A 17,670-nucleotide genomic window follows, 5' to 3' on the forward strand; every position below is an offset into this window, starting at 1 on the left:
CTTCAAGTGCTGACTTGAAGGATTGTCCTTTATTTCAAATTGTGCACATCACTGCAGCAATAGAAGCTCATCAAACGTATGAGAGAAGACATACTGCAAGTAAGTTTCATTTCTTTTTCTAGTTGATTTGACACAAGAAACAGTATCTAACCTAAATATCAATGAATGCCAATTTTAATATTTCTCCAATTTTATTCATAGTTACAAAATCAGGGTAATTCTTCTATTAACTGCCATTTATTGAATTGAGCATTATTTCAAAGAAAAGAAGCACTAGTCATTGAAAAATAATTCCTTTTAAGATATCATATTAAAGCTAACAAAGGCATTTAAATTATTCCAATTATTGAAAAATTAAACATGCCTAATGTATTCAGTCTTTCTACAAATATTAATAACAAATATCTTACCAAATTGTTTCAAAAAGGTTGAGTGAAAATGCATTCTTTCTCTGCTCCCAAATGCTTTAAGAAGCTCAGTACAAAAGTGAAGACTGAAATGAGTAAAAAATAATTAGAATGAAAAATTGAAATCAAACTAACTTCAGACTGCTCTATCCATTCTTATGTCTCTATGATAAAATTGACTCAGACAGAGATAGAGAATGTACCTGCATACTGTTATAGTCTATACTTTTCCTATGAGGAGGGTCAACGAGTTCATTTTTGAAAAGCAGTAAAATATAATACCATAGGCTATAGCATAGATTTGTAATTCAATGTTAAAAGCATGAAATGTTAAAATATTCCCCTTAAACAACTCAAATATTTCTCAATGTACTTCTTGCTTTGAGACTTTGTTAATGGGAAAGGAAATTTCAAAAGCGGAGGAAATTTTTGTGTCTTATAAGTCGGATTTAAAGGAAGAAATAAGGGGAGTAGGCAGACTATGCTTTGATTTTCCTGTGGTGATAAAGCAAAGTGATACTTTACACCAGGGATTCTTAACCTTTTTTGTTCTACAGACCACTTTGCCAGTCAGGTGAACACCATGAACCCCTTACTAAGTCCACACTGTATTGTGTATTATTTAATAAATATATCACACCTGCACCAACACATCCCCACAAGATTAATGTTTTTTTAATTTAAACTCAAGCTCATGGACCCCTTGTTTAGAACCGCTGCTCTACATATTAAATGAACTGCGTTCCTTATGTGGATGAAGTTACTCTGTACAAACATTTCTATGGGTATCAGTAGGTTTTTCATTGTAATTTCCAAAGCAAAACTACAAATCAAAGATGTTCAAAACAACTGCTTTCCTTCTTTCATCTCCACAATCATGGAGAAGGAAAATTCGGCTCACCAGGCAGAGAAGGGCATTCTAGGTACTTAGATGAGCCTTCAGGAAATACAAAATTTATTGGCAAGATCATATTTTTGTGAAATTAAAGGGCACTGAGATAATTACATCATTCAAATACACAGAAAGGATTAAATCCTTAAAAATACAAAGTTGTACTAATGAACGTAATTCTATAGTGTATTTTAGGATTGGTTATAGAGTCAACATTTGTCTTCTCAGCTAGCATTTCAGAAGATATAAACGTCAAAAGTTTTGGTGATAGGGCTGGGAGTGGGGAGAAATGGGGAATTGCTCCTTAAAGGGTAAAGAGTTTATATTCTGGGTGATGAGAAAGTTTAGTTAAGGAATTAATGCCACTGAATTGTAAACTTAAATGTAGTTAAAATGGCAAATTTTAAATTATATACATGTAACCACAATTTAAAATTTTTAAAAAAGTATTGATAAAAATATGAGACTGAACATAAGCAATAAAGAACAAAGTAGAAAACTAGTTAAATAATTTCAAACTATGAAAGTAGTTTTGACATCCAAGTAGATTAGGACATTAATAAAAACTAATCAAATGATCAATCATGAAGATTTTACATAAGCCAGGCACAATCTCAACATTTTTCTGTGACAGATGGTAGAATGCAATAATCATGCAAAAAGGAGGGAAAAACAAGTTGTGGTGGGGGGAATGTGAGAATTATGTTTCAGAAAGAAAGAAAGTCTCTCCTTGCCATTAAAAGTATCAGGTAAGTCCACTCTAGACCACATTTTATTCCCCAATCAAGAGAGTTCTGGAATGGTGAGGCCTCTAATTGAGAGGGGGCTTCGATCCCATATGGCTGATCGATGGAACTTTCTTGCTTGCAGTTATAGACTCTTTCGGTTCCTTGGTATGGTGGCTGTCCATCCTCACCTCCTTGTTAGTTGTCCTGAGTAGAGACTTATTGTGATCCTAGCAATGGAAGAAATTATATCATTGATGTGGAGACAGAGGGGAAAAGAGGTGTAATATGGGGGCATTTTCAGAACTTGGAATTGTCCTGAATGACACTGAAATGACATGTACAGAATTCTGCCATAATCTACAGAATTGAGTATAAACTACAGAGAGAGTATAAACTACAATGTAATCTATAATCCATGCTGTGTAGCAGTGTTCCAAAATGTGTTCATCAATTGCAATGAATGTACCATACTAATGAAAGAAGTTGTTAATGTGGGGAAGGATGGGAGGTGTGGGGAGGGGGGCATATAGGAATCCCTTATATTTTTTATGTAACCTAAGTATCTTTTAAAAATAAATAAAAAATATATTTAAAAAAAAGTATCAGGTATACTTGTTGACTTCCAACCTGACAATTAGATCAATTCCAATCACATACAATACACTCTTCATTTTATACCCCTGTTGCCTTAAACACAGTAAGGTGCTTAAAAAACATTTTTTGAAAGAGTATTTCCTATGATCATTTATATCATATGTAAGCGAAATTTTGAAAGAGCCAATATTAATAGGTACAACTTAAAATACTGCATTGTTATTGGAAATTAAATGTACTTATTAGGTAAAATAAACCAAAACAAAAGATAACAGAAAAAGAAAAACAAAACCTGAAGTCCAGCTACAAAGCAACCAACTTCATGAATTCCACTTAAAATCAGTGATGGGGTTTTGCTTAAAAAACAAGGTAAACTTGCAGGAAGTAGTATCTATAAAGCACTCAACAACAAAAACAAAAACACGACTTGATTATATGGATAAATATTTGTAATTTACCAAACCTATAAATTTAACTTTTAAAAGCTTCCATTTTAAATCACCAACACATAATATTAATGATTAAATTACTAACATTCCATGTAATTCACTGTATATTCTTAGAAAGCTTTAAAAAGTATAATTTATTCAAATTTTATCACAGTGATTATTTGAAGGAGAGGCACAAAACATACGGGTATTTCTAAAAACCAAAGGTTTACTGTACTCATTAGGTGAAAATAAACTATGAAATTTCCTGTTTCATTACTCTTAATAATTATGTAGTTTTATAGTACTAATGATACTCAGCATTTTAGTAAAATTTTTCCTTATAAAAACTTCATGTGCTTTAAAAATTACTTTTACTTTTGTTCTCAATTCATCAGCTGAAGAGACAAAGGGTATTACTAATTCACAAGGGGGAGGACACAGAAAGTTTGGTCAAGTCAAACTGCCAATGCCTGGCAAGCTTGGTGCTCAATGGCGGCAGTATTAATTAATATCTTGAGAAAGGGTATTATGTAAACTCATTTGCTGTATTTATAATCCAGGCAATTAAGGTTTAAATGTATATAAATCAATCTGTTTAAAATGTTCTATTTTATGTTTTTACTAATAAATTAGATACAATGATTTATCTAACGAGCAAGTTGTGTTAAAAAGGGTTTTTTATATGGTAAAGTGTTTTTTCCATTGAAACATGCACAATAAAAGGTATTGTGGCCTCAGGCCAAACAGTTCACAAAGGCCGTTTACAAAAGGGTAAAGGGTCGGGAATTAGGTAGAGAGAAGATTATCCAAGAGTAGTAGGTAAAGGTATTCCAAGATCAGAATTCAAAATTCATTAATTCCTTTATGGTATCTAGAACCCCTAAAAGTCAAGAGTAGGTCATGCAGAAAGACAAAGTTCCCATTGATAGCTCAAGGCTGATAAGGAGGACCATTTTCCCATGGAAATGAAGGACTCTGTTTGACACTCCAGTTACATTATAGGACGGTGGATTGCTTCTATAGGAAATTGTATTCAGAGTTTCAAACAAATTACTTGCAGACAGTGTCTTGGACGATCAACACCTGGCAATATACTGTCCAAAGATTTCACACTGGCATAATTTTCATCTGTCCACAGCTTAAGTCAGACATTTAACAGCTGAGTTGTTTATCACAGGTCCAAAACAACAACAATTCTTATAGAAGTCCAGTTGGGTTTTCTATTCCTTATTCAGTGATTTTTTAAAAAACTAACTTTGCTGCTTATTCAGTCATTGACAAATTGGCAGTATGTGGAAAATTCCCATCAGTGCATTATCTGAGATTCAAGGTAAGATTCAATGAGACCATTTATTCTAGCAGATGTCACAAGAGATTTTAAAATCATTCTTCTGTATATTCATAACAACACAAGAGAATATTTTCAATAATAGATAATAAGTTTGGAGTTATAAAGGCATGTAAATTATATAAAGAATAAAAGAAAAGCATAAAACACAATAAACCACAATACTATGCACTTAATGAAAATGAAAATAAGAACTAACTAAAATGGCAAGTGCTAAGTGGTAAATTATGATCTCTCATAAATAATGCATTTCCACTGTTATTATTTTACATAGGTTATATGGTAAAGTGTTTCAAGAAATATAAACAAAATAATAAAGTTCATGATTAAATCCTGATCTTATGCTCTTTCATAATTTGTTACAAATGTTTCACAACAATGCAAGGTATTTGTGGTGGAGTGACATACCGGAGGCCTGTACAATGTTATGCATGTTTGTTTTGTAAGTTCACAACTTTTACTATACACGTACTGTTTATGTATGTTCATTATGAATGAGATACTTCAATAATCTTTAAATGAAAAAAATACATATTAAAAAAAACTGAACCGAAACCACTATCTTATCATTGGTAGACAGCATCTTTTCAGATGCAGGCTTTTCCCAAATAGTCACTGAAAATGGTTTACAAATCTATCTAGACTCTGATAAACCTATCAAGGAACAAACACCTAAGCAAGCAGGAGTATTAGCTAAAACCCACTTAATACAAAGGCATTGTAAACTCATTCTTAAAGCTATGGGACAATTGAACATATTTATATGCCAAAGTTCACTAGGACAATCTTTTTTGTTCACTGGTCTTATTTTTTCCTAACCAGATTGCAAAATTAATCACAGATATCTTAACCATGGAGACTGCCATACTCAATCTGGAGTTTTACTCCCTGTAAAACTCCCTGGGAGAAGTCATCTTGCACTAATCATCTTCAGTCCCCTGGCTTGGCTGCACTCCTGATGGTACTGAGGAATAGGGTGCCTCTAACTAGATGTTTCCCACTCATTCAGGGTACAGGTGTGATCCACTTCATCACAAAGTGGTTATTGCTGGTTTCCATTTTACATGCTTATTTACAATCCTCATAAAAGTATGGAAATTGAAGAGACTGTTCAAGGGTTTACTTTGATTGTGACACTGAGAATGCATTTATTATTGCATACATTAGTAGTATAATTGATTCTCCCCCTTGAAAGCAATGTACTTAATGCATTAGCAAGAGGAAACTGCCAACCTCAATATTTTTAAACTACTGTTTTATGGATGTTTATACATTAAAGTTCTATAGGGATTTTTCCTCCTTTATGGGGGAGAGCAGGATTTAGGAAAAAATCTTAACTGATTTTCAATTACGATTTCTTTTTACAAACGAGCATAAATCCAAGTAAAAAATCATCCTGTTAGAACCTACCACAGTTGCTGAATACAGGTACATTGTCTATATCAAGTATCAGAATTAAATGAGAAGTATCTACATCTTATAGTTATGGATCAGTGAGTTGCTATGAACATAACATATCCATGGAAAAGCAACATGTTTTCAGAGGAATGATCCTGTCTATAACTATTATTTAATGTATTTGAGTACAAATCCAACTATTAGGGCAAATAATGGTAAGTGGGTCTTTCTTATTTTAATAAGACTAGTCTCCTCTAACCACCACCCTAAATCCTCTCCTGGAATTATCCAAATTATGGAAAAGTCAGTGTCAATCAGAGGTTAAGCCTTATATAAGTAAAGGGCACTGGTTGTTAAATGAGTCCAATAGGGTAGGGCTGTGGCAAACAGGGAGATACACAGCATCCATAAGAGGATGTGGCTATTGCTCAGCTTCTGATGATTGCTGCCTTGTAGAATCCCCAAGAATCCTCATTGCTTTGAATACTTTACACCACCATCACGCAACAGATAGTGAGCCACAGACTCAGCCAGTATGGGTTACATGTTTGTCTGACTGCAACACTTAGATATCTCAGGAGTTGAGAATGTCAGGTATACAACTTCAATTTTCTCCTCATATCCCAGAGCGTAAATTGTAATAAATTCTTAAGAAGACAGTACATTCTTGCTGCTGAAAATATGTAACTGAATGAGAATGCCTGCTATTCAAAGAGTCATGAAATATAAATACTAGGAGGACTCTAGAGAACATTTAGGTCCAACTCTCTCATTGTATAGATGAGAAAAGGAAAACCCAGAGGAGTTAAATAACTTGCTCATGGGACATACCTGCTTAGTAGCAATGCCAGGATTAAAATTAGAGTCTTTCAAAAGTCTATTAAACCACTGCCTTTTACTTTACACATTAAGTATCTTCCAAACCTTCTCTCTTTTAGTCTCTCTTGCTTTGCCAGTTTCCTGCCAGATTTCAAATATCTGTTTATTAATTTTAAAATGTGAATAATTTTGGAGAGAAAAGGCACTTTAAAGAGTTCATTTAAATGGTTAGCACTTTCTAACACTATCTTCATGTAATGACAAGCAAAGGCATTTTTTGAAAGGACTATTACTTAGAATTACAAATGCAACAGTTATTTACATATTTTAAAAGGTATGGTTTTACATTTGCAAGTATTTCCACTTCTGGGTCCTGCAATATAATACTATTAGTCCTTACCTTTTAAAAAGAACAGTTTATAAGGGGTGTGTTTACCCAAACCTCCTACACTTGTTGGTAGTACTGCCTACCTCAAGAAACTATAACCTCCCTATATTCAAAAGACACTTATTTGGTTTCTTTTGCTGGATTTTCTTCCTTACAGGCATTCTCTTGCAAATTATCGAGCTCTTTTTTTTTGTTTTTTTGCCAGTATTTACTTCTTTCCTGAAATACCTGTTTGACTAATAAGTTCACAGAAAGCAAGCAGATAATTTGCCTGGCATATAGTGGATGCTGCAGGAAGTATCATAAAGAACCACAATGCAAGAAGAACAATGGCTGACACTATTAAGCTGGCCCTGTGCCAGGCCACTGTAAGCACTATACATGTATTAACTCATATGACCAACACGTGAGGTGGGTACTTTCATCATTTCCATTTTACAGATGAGCAAAATGAGATCCAGAGACAGTAAATAACTTTCCCAAAATTACACAGCTAGTAAGTAGTAGAGCAAGAATGTAACTGGAAGTCTAGCCATCCTACTGCCTTAATGACAGTTCTCACTGTGAATGCAAAATACCAAAGACTTCCCTGGCCAGGACTACCACACTTAGTCTTGGAGTTGGGGGTGGGTTTGCTACAGAGAGCAAGACTTTGAAAACATTTACTTTAACCCTTTCCCTCACTTCCCAAAATGATATCCCAAGGTGAACATGAAGGATATCAAAAAAGCAAGAAGGTGGTGGGGGACATGACAGGAACTGATTATAAATGTGTATATTTAAAAGATTTTTTTTTCCCTTAAAAATAATAAAAAAAAAGACATGAAGGACTATGGGAACCTTGAACTGAAACGTATCTTATCAATAAAATCCAAACACTGATTTTTTTAAAGGAGCAATCTGTAATCAAATATTAAAGGGTTTGTCAAGGTCAAAAAGTTTAGTGGCAGATCTCTGCATTTCTGGCCTAGGATGGCTTTTACCTCCTTCTTAATGTCTGCAATTTAAAAGAAAGCTTAAAATGGACCAGAATTTCAGACAGTGCTTATCACTGTGTTTCAAAAATCTACTTGTAGGGAGCGGGTGTAGGTCCATGGTTGAGTGCCTGCTTCCCATGTACAAGATCATGGGTTCAATCCCTGGTACCTCCTTAAAAAATTTATAATAATTAAAAAGTCAGCTTGTAAATGAGTTGTGGGCTTCTATAAAAAACAGCATTCTAAGTTCTAGACAAGACCTCCAAAGCCTACATATCACCCTAACAGCCCTCTTCAAGCACACATTTTACCTAACTTTCATGTATAATATCATTGTTACAATAAAAACCAAGAGATACTCTAAACTCAACTTGGAACACTAGGCATCAACTTCTATATTTTATGTAAGTGGGCTCAGGCTCCACAAAAGGGGCTTTCTCAGCCTCTCAGCACAGACAGATACATTTGCTGGTGACAGTGTGTATACTGAAGGATTGGGAGGCGGGGTTCAGATTAGGGAAGAGCAGAATAAACACTGCTGGGTATTTGCAAATGACTAAATTTATATTAACAGAGAGGACAACTATAGAAGTTTAACACTGTTAAGGAAAGAGGGTCACTGGTTCCCCCTGGTGTCCCTCCCCACCCTTCTTTTGTGAATTCTGGACTTTGTGAGGGCTATATGATTTAATACCTGCCTGCAGGCACAAGCACCCAAAGAATCACCAGGCATTTTGATTCATAAGGAATGCTTAGTAATGACATGATTTAAAATAATCCAGGTACTTCCACATTTTAATATATATATTTTATAGTATTAAAATGTTATATTCCAATATCTAATGGCATTTTATTATCTGCAAAAAAATTGTTATATATTGAAGTCATAAACTATTTTATCAAGGCTATGAATAAGAAAATGATCAGTGATGGAACCAACATTTGTTGGTATAGCAAATAAAAGTATATCTAAATCATAAAAAGACAAAACTTAGGCCAATGATAAACAGAATGTCTGCAGCATTTCTAATTTAATTGAAAAGCATCCCAAATTAATATGTAGCATCCCCAAATTAATAATGCTAAAATAGCCCCAAAAGATTAAGATAATTTCACTGAATTATTAAAGTAACAATTTCAGAAACATCTACATGTTGTACAACTTTTCAACTGAGCCAAGCAAGCACAAGGATTATTTGGTCTCTGTGATTTAGGACCTGAGCACCTCACCCTGCAAGAACCCTGTCATTTCTTACTGCTGGCATCAAACTGATCTGCTGACTGCTAGTATCATCTACTGACAGCATTCAAAGCCCTACATGCCTCTATCCTTAAAGTTGTACTTCCTTTTCTGTTTGCAGCTATTTGTAGTACAATTTGGCTGTGAAACAGTTATTTAATTCTCCAAACGTATCTAGTCCACTGGTGTTACATTTCAGAAGAATTGCTACATCCTTGCAGGAAGGGCACTATAAAACCATTTAGCCATCAGAAGGTGTAATTATCTCCAAGGTGGGAAGACAACTTCCAAAAGTGACAATTTCATGGATATTTATACTCTGAAATGATTCCACAATAACCTCTACTCTATCTTCCAATTAAGATTAAAAATATAGTAACCATTTTAGAATTAAGCAAGGTATGATGTTACTTCTCAACTGAAATAGAAAAAAACTTAAAGAGTACTCTTAATATTTCAAACACTCAGGTAAGTGACTGGACTTCCCAGATGACTGGCATTATCCAGGGTAGGAAAATTCCCTATAGACTTATCTCTTGTCAACAGCATAGAAGTTACTCAATTTAAAAACTGGTATTAACTGGATTTAAAAATTCCATTTAGGCGAGCAGATGTAGCTCCGTGGTTGAGCACCTGTTTTCCATGTAAGAGTTCCTGGGTTCAATCCCCAGTACCTCCTGGAAAAAACAAACAAACAACAACAAAAAAAAAACTTAAGTACTTTCATGCTAATGTGCTGGAGTTGCAGTTAGTGTTGGGGTTTAAGATATATTTAGGGGATTTGAATCTCTGGACTGACAATGTGATAGCCAGGCCCTGAGCCTCAACAGACTCCAGCACCTACAATCTGATTTATTGGACTCACCACACTCAGCTAAGATGGAGTTGAAGAGGGACAACCACCACACCATGGAGCCTAGAGTGCTTACAACTGAAAGTGGGAGGATTGCATCCAGCATCCATGTGGAAAATGAGCCTCCTCTTGACATAGAGGTGCAATGGACACAACCAATCCAATGTCCACATAGAAAAGGTGGCATTGGATTGGGAAAAGTGGACATGGTGGCTGATGGGTGTGGGGGATGGCAGGAAGAGATGAGAAGTGGAGGCGTCTTTGGGACATGGAGCTGACCTGGATGGTGCTTCAGGGGCAATCACCGGACACTGTAAATCCTCACAGGGCCCACTGGATGGAATGGGGGAGAGTATGGGCCATGATGTGGACCATTGACCATGAGGTGCAGAGGTGCCCAAAGATGTACTTACCAAATGCAATGGATGTGTCATGATGATGGGAATGAGTGTTACCGGGTGGGGAGAGGTGGGGTGGGGGTGGTGGGGTTGAATGGGACCTCATATATATATATTTTTAATGTAATATTATTACAAAGTCAATTAAAAAAAAAAACTTAAGTGAGATTAGAAACTTTTAAATGAAATGTACTTTGTCCATTTGTATAGTTCAGAAAGGAAAGTAATAAGAAAATTACTGTTCTGATTCAATATAAACTTATTCTAAATACTTAAAACCATACAATTGCTAAAATTTTTATTAAACAGGGTATAGTAGTTTCTTTACACTTAAATTACATCAGAGCCATTCATAGAATTTGATTTACTATATTATTAGCATGTAATGCAGCAAAAATGTATATAATTTGTTTTTGTGATGGAATACCAGCTGCTTCTACTTTCTTTTTCCCTTCCCTTGTGATTTCCATCACTACCTCTTCCTTATTTCATCCCAAAACAGTATAGGTAAGAATTAAGATAACTTGATACTGGTTCCTCAATTTAGAATCCTTTTTATAACATGAAAGATACCAAACACAGGACCCTCTCCTTATATATCAGTTGAGGTAGGGTGGGGATGAACACACTTGGGTCAATATACAGTTTATGCTATTTTCAGTTGCGAAGGATCATCAGTTTTAAAACTTCCTCTCTTCAAATATCACAAATAGAATATAATGAACCAACCTATAAAAATAGGCATTAAAGTTTTAAACGATATATTCCTAACCAAAAGGTCTCTGAAGCAGGTAAAACAATTTGCACAATCATGTATATACATATTTATATACATGAATGGTTATTTAAATTTGTAATGCAGCAGAGAAACTATGTTTTCACTTTCTAATCTTCACATCAAGTCACTTAAGCATGTGTTAACTCTACCATAATATATTGCTACATAATAAAAGTCTTCTGTTGGCATTTACAAACACCTCAATATCCTCCACAGTGTTACTGGACACAAATTAAGCTTCTAAATTAGAAGGTCTACTGATTATGCATATACCTGGAAAACAATGCAGCAGTCAAAAGGAACAATCATTCCCGTGCAAAGTATTTTGTATTTTTCTTTTCTCTTTTCCTTTCCCTTGGGTTTCTTACTAAAAGGTTCTCATCTTTTATACTTTTCAATGCCCTCGATTCACACAAAGTAGATGATGGAAGACAAGTGATTTGGTGGACAATTGACTTATTTTCCTGAATCTGATATGAAATTACCAAGTGCAGAGAGGCTCATAGTATATTTAATTTCCAAAGCAAACTGTGTCAAATAAAAGCACAAATAATATGCTTCTCCAAAATCCAGAAACATTTATTGTGGAGATTTGTTGTTCTCAGTGTCCTGTTGCCATTTTCCAGAACTGTTTCCCAGGCACCAGAAATGCAGATACTTCTATAGCAACAAAACTGCATTCAGAAAGAGAAACATTTTTCTACTTTCCTTTTTAAAATACAAGAATATAAATCCAATTCTTGAGAAGCATCTTCTGCCAAAATTCTGCTTTCTGGTGTTAAGGAAAATAAAATTTGACCGAAAACAAAAACTAATCATTATCAATTTTACACATAAATAAATGACCACTCCTTAAAAGTTGTAGGGACTGCATGTATTTTTTCAGCTAAATTCAGTATCAAAGAGAAAAAACTGCGACCTCTACTAATAAATTACATCTTGATATGGACACGATTGTGGTGTACCCGTGTTACTTCCAGTGGTAACTGACACGCCCAGAATTTAACTGTACCAGACAGTTCTATCTGTCCCATCGCTGACCAAACACTGGCTCTCTGTTTCTATTCAGTATGTATTATATGAGGTCTAAACACAACCAGTATGACAAGGAAAAAAAATTACAATTCTTATGACAGAAAAGTGATGCACACGAGATCTCCCTTGCAATACACCCCCCGTCCATGAACACTAACAGATATTCTCTGCTAGAGCTAAAATATGTTGGCTGCAACCTCAACACTCTTAAGAACCTTTGGCCCCCTTGTGCCTGCAGGTTTTCGGAAAACCCTCATGAAAACGAGGTACATCCAAACCTTGCACACCAAACTTGGAAAGAGCCTTGTGCAATGATCAATAACCTTGGCTACATCGTCATCGGCTGCAAATCCACGGTCCTAAAGACCAATGCAGCAAAAACCCAGTCGAAAGGACAGCTGGAGCCCAGTAGATCCGCCGCACTTCCCCCGCGCCGCCGTCAGCGCCGCAAGGAGAGAGGCAACGGGTAAAGAGGAGTGGAGCGAGCCTCACCAGCTCCGAGGATGCTCCCGTGACCTCTGGCTGAGCGGCGAGAGCTGGGCCGGGAAGGCACTAATGCAACCGCGGCGGGCCGCGGGGACTCTGCCCCTGGTGCATTCCTCGCATTCCTGCACAATCTGTCGCCAGCCGAGGTGCCCGCCTCCCCCTCCCCCGCGACACACACACCTGCCAACTGCTGCGCCCCGCGGCCACGGCCGCAGCGGCACCTTAGTGCCGCGCTCGCTGTTTGTCGCACTCCGCCGACACGCAGTCAAATCCCGGCCCCGCCGCCCGCCCCCTGGCTCTTCCAGTAGGGGGGAAAGGCAGAGGGCCCGGCCGCCGGAGCGGCGGGCAGGGACACCCGATCCACCGGAGGAGTGCCGCAGCTCCGCTCCAACTCCTGGCGAGGAGGGGAGGAAGCGGCGGCGCAGGAGAGCTGCCCGGGAGGCTCAGCGCCGGGGAACCTGGAGCGGGGGAGCGGGAGGACGCGCGGCCAGAAGAGAGCGGCGCGCCGGCCCGAGGGGCGGAGGGCAGGACCAGCAGGAGTGCCGGGCTCGGGGCAAACGGGGGTCCGTGCCGGCAGCAGGGGCGTGGGAGGACGGGGAGGGGGCTAGCGAGCGGGATCTGGGGCTGGAGGCGCGGACCGACGGCCCCGAGAGCTGGGGCAGGCGGGCGCCCCAGGGTGCCGGGGGCGCGGGGAGGCGAGCCCGGCGGGCGGGAGCGCGGAAGCTGCCGGCGCAGGGCTCGGAGACGGTCGCCTCCGCGAACAAGTTGGCGGCTGAGGCTCTAGATCCTAAAAGGCCAACGCGAGGAAGGGTCGTGCGCGGAACGCGGGGAAGACCGGAGGAGAGTAATCGCCGGGAAAAGCAAATGGAGGGTGAAACTTGTGCGCCTGCCGGGGGGAGGGGAGCAGGCAGGCGAGTGCGGGCAGGAACACGAGGCGGGGCAGGAAAGCCGAGGCGGCCGCCGGGCGGTGGGGATGGAGCGGCGGGGGGAAGCGCCCGGCCCCCTCCGCGCGCCTCAGCGGCAGGTCCCGGCTCGGGCTCGAGGCGGCGAGGACCCGGGGTCTCGGGGGCAGGAGTCTCCGCGCCCTCCCGCGAGCTCGCACACTTACTTTCCAGGTCAGGCGGCGGCCGTCGTCACTCCGGGGAATGGAGACATCGGCGCTGAGGGGTCGCCGCTGCGGCACCCGAAAAATTAAAAGTGCAGCGGCCGAGCGGCTGCCCGCCCCTCCCTCCCCCACCCGCCCCCTGTCCCGGAGAGGTTCTCCCACCACCCCCGGCGGTGGCGGTGGCCAACTTGCCCTCTATCCGGTGCCCATGGTGCCGCCTCCGCGGCCCGCGTCGACACGGACTCAGCCCCGGAGCCCCCTCTACTGCCCAGAGGCCGCGCCGCCGCCCGCCCAGCCACCAGCCCGCCGGCCCAGCCAGCCCCGGGCTCCCGGGAACGTCAGCACGCCGCCGTCTCCGGACCTGCTCCCGCCAGCCCTATTGGTCGGCAGGAGAAGGCTGGCCCTCCCCATTGGCCCGACCCTCATATTGAACGGGCCAATGGGAACTGCGGTTTCAGGTCGCCATAGAGACCGATGCTGTTAAGGGCGAGACGGCCTGGAGAAGGTGGAGGGAGGTGAAGGTGTCTCTGGCTTCAGACGCGGGAAGGGGTGAGGAAAAGTAGTGGCGGAGGATTCCCGGGCAGTGGCTCTGAAATCTGGGCATGTACTGCTTTTCTTTCCTGTCAATCCCAACGGCGCATGGTAGGGTTTGCCCCTGGAGTCAAAGGCAGGAACGCGGAGCCACTATACAAATCCTTGAGGGTGAGAACCCTGTGTGGGCGTTTCACTTCTGGGTCTTGGGAGGCCCTGAGACCCTGCTTTTTGACCTTTGACTCGTGTGTAGCTTCTGCTCTTTCAGGTGAGTTTGCGCCTCATCCCTTAAATTGCCGCTTCCTTCAGATGTCACTGCTCCATCTGAATTCTACTCAGTCTTCTCAACCACGCCTCCGTTCCTGGGGGCGGCTTTTGCTTCAAAATTCTGGATCTTCAAACCTATGGTCCTATGTGGAGGACACTCAAAAGAGGGTTTACTTTGGATGCTATTTTGGTGAGGAGACAGGCTGACTCCTGAAATTGTATAATGGGTGGTAAAGGGTGAGCACACCTTTTCCTGCTTCCCAAAAGCAAACCTCCAATCTCTCTCACTGAAAGACGTTTGGTAAACACCCATCGGTGCGTGCAATCTGCACATGAACTTGACAGGTGCGTGCTCTTTCACCTAAGAGATTCCAGGCGACAGAATCAATCCTTCATTCCTTCTGACGATTTCACAAGAGTGAAGGAAATAGGTAACGGTTAATGGATTTTGTTTTGTGTATATTTTCCAGTTTATCTCTAAATTTGATTTTTAAAAAATGAACTGAGGCATGGAATCGGTACACACGAAAATCTTCAGCTTTAATACCAAATCCTCTACTTCCTTCATTTAAACTTGGTGCTAATTTGTCAATAGCAACTGGATTTTATTTTGTAAATAATTTTAATATTTAGATACCACCTACTAAAGTAGGACTTCGTTGCTATATTATGCTTTTAAGCAATATATTGCTTTTGCATATAGCCAAAGCGATTCTTAGGTTCCTTCTTTCAGTGATTTTGCCATTTTTATACTAATCTTTTTGGTAACAAAACTATGTTTATTTTATTGCCCCTCGTGTTGAAGGGACCATATTGTGTGAAAAAGCTAATAGGCTTTTGGAAGTTCCAAAAATTTTGTTGAGAGAAACAGATTAATGCGTATGCAAACTGCATATGTCTAACTACTGTCCTCAATTTAAACTGGGTGATATTTGCTATTTGCTCTCTTTCTGTAATTGAGGAATACAAAATTATAATCTAAAATAAAGAGTGTTAATATTGTAGCCTGTCTTATAAAACAACTCTCCACAATTTGTAGTTAAATGTGAACTTAGTTGGCAGTTCTTCGCAGGGTTGTACCATGGAACTAAAGAGCTGAACTTGTAAATGTCCCCTTGCACTTTTCAGGAATTGGAAAGGGTTCAGCAGGGGTCAGGAAATATTGTTTCATGCCTTGCCCTCATGCAAATTAGCTGATCGTGCTTTTGATTTCTTCTGGCTGTGTGTGTATGCATTTAGAGAATAGAAAAAGTAAAATGTAATTTTTTATGAACAAGATATATTTTAAGGTACTGACAAAATAACGATGACTTGGGTTTTTAAAATCTTTAATAACACTGAATGAATGGAAGATGTGTCCAATACAAAAAAAATGGGCATTTCCTTTTCTCTTGTCTTAGGCTAACTGGAAAAAGAAAGTTTTTTTTTAACTCCAATCATCTTTTCTTTTTGTGTTTTCATGACATCACATGTTTGGGTATTTAAATATTGTGTACTTCATTTTGGAATGATTTAAAAAATTAATAAAATCCACCATGAATAATATCCCCTAGTATAAGTTGTCACTCAACTTTAATTTTTTCTTAATTGTTATACTCCATTGAATGGTTTCCTTTGAACCTGCTCCCACACTACCAAGCATTGCTGGATAAGGTTAAGAAATTGCTTAGTTCTACTAAAAGTTCATGCTCTCTAATCTTATCCGGGCCCTCACTGACTCCTCAAATCACATTCATCATCAGTAGGGGGATTTCCTACCACATTACCCAGAATACTTTTACCAGACCTGTCCTATTTCTGCTCTGCCTTCCTCCAGTGACCTTCCTCATACTTGCCTGAGATGGAGATGATTCCAGGCGTCCACACTGAGATTCCTCAACTTCACCTTTCCTAAATGTGTCTTAATTTTTACATCCAGTCACTTCGCTCGAAGGATGAAAGGGAATTTCTTGTCTACTTTTTCACAGCACACATAATTTTGACCCTTGAATACAACTGAAATATTCTGCATATTGTGCTTTTTCTCATAAAAATGCTAATTCGTTTTGTCAGTAAAGTTCTCTCCTACAAAAATACCCTTTGCAAATTACAAAACCCCAATTCCAGATTTCCTGTGAAGGGTAGAAACCCTTGTCTCCCAGCCTGAGGATCTATAGAAATACAAATGATCTTCTTAAAAAGAGGAGCAGGGAGCGGATGTGGCTTAAGGGATTGAGTGCCAGCTTTCCCTGTCCCCTTACCACACACACACACACACACACACACACACACACACGTACACAAAAGGAAGTATTTGTTTTACTTGCCACAACACCTTGGTGGGCCTAGGGATTGGGACTTAGAGGTGGTAGGAGGGGCCCCTAAATCAGGGTGACTGTGGGGACAAAGGCAAAGTTAGAAAGACAAGCAGTTTGGTGCACTCTATCCTCAAGACCAAAAGTAAGCAGTAGAAATTCAACTGAATTTTCAGTTAGAAAGAAGTCAGCCTGAACACTTGCAAATTTATGAAAATTTGTGACTTTCCTATATTTATGTTCGTATCAGCCCATAATAATTAGTGTAAATTCATTTAAAAGAATGGCAGAGCAGCCATTAACCGGAAGCAGGAGCTCTGTCCTCTCTACCTTAGGTGTGGGTGTCTATGGAGGAGTGGGAGAAGTAAAGATAAAGACTCCAAAAAGTACACTGATAATGGTAGTTTTTTTTTTTAGAGATGTGGGTTTACAGAAAACCATGCAGAGTTCCCATATACCCACCCCTTCACACACAGTTTTCCCCATTAATAACACTTTGCATCGTTGTGGTATCTTTGTTACAATTGATGAAGCAATATTATTATAAATATACTGTTGACTGTAGTCCATAGTTTACATTTGTAAACTGTTGTAAGCCTATGGTTTTTTAAAAAAATTATTTTATTTACAAATATACAACTTAAAACTTCCTCTTTGAATCACATTCAAATACATAACTCAGTGGTGTTAATTATATTTGT

At 39.3% G+C, this 17,670-nt stretch overlaps 2 protein-coding genes across 48 annotated transcripts in view; one reads left to right on the forward strand and one right to left on the reverse strand.

Annotated features, from left to right (window-relative positions):
* Window positions 1-14,231, reverse strand: part of PKP4 (plakophilin 4) — a 269,591-nt gene extending 255,360 nt beyond the window's left edge. For 6 of the 45 annotated variants that reach the window (XM_058300857.2, XM_058300870.2, XM_058300855.2 and 3 more), the window contains exons 1-2: window positions 13,881-14,140; window positions 411-493 (exon numbers count right to left, since the gene is read on the reverse strand). In XM_058300857.2, coding sequence (XP_058156840.1) covers window positions 411-444 — 34 coding nt within the window. In that variant the 5' untranslated portion in view covers window positions 445-493; window positions 13,881-14,140. Of the gene's footprint in view, window positions 1-410; window positions 494-12,778; window positions 13,753-13,880 lie in introns of those variants that run through there. The other 39 variants (XM_071216420.1, XM_071216405.1, XM_071216401.1 and 36 more) reach the window with 19 other exon arrangements.
* Window positions 14,232-14,359: 128 nt separating this feature from the next.
* The window catches only part of CCDC148 (coiled-coil domain containing 148), a 266,519-nt gene continuing 263,208 nt past the window's right edge, over window positions 14,360-17,670 (forward strand). For 2 of the 3 annotated variants that reach the window (XM_058300887.2, XM_071216424.1), the window contains exon 1: window positions 14,360-14,676. The gene's annotated coding sequence lies outside the window, so the exon portion shown is untranslated. The remainder of the gene's footprint in view (window positions 14,677-17,670) is intronic. The other variant, XM_071216425.1, reaches the window with a different exon arrangement.

Source organism: Dasypus novemcinctus, chromosome 7 (assembly GCF_030445035.2).
Source record: "Dasypus novemcinctus isolate mDasNov1 chromosome 7, mDasNov1.1.hap2, whole genome shotgun sequence".
Taxonomy (NCBI): Eukaryota; Metazoa; Chordata; class Mammalia; order Cingulata; family Dasypodidae; genus Dasypus; species Dasypus novemcinctus.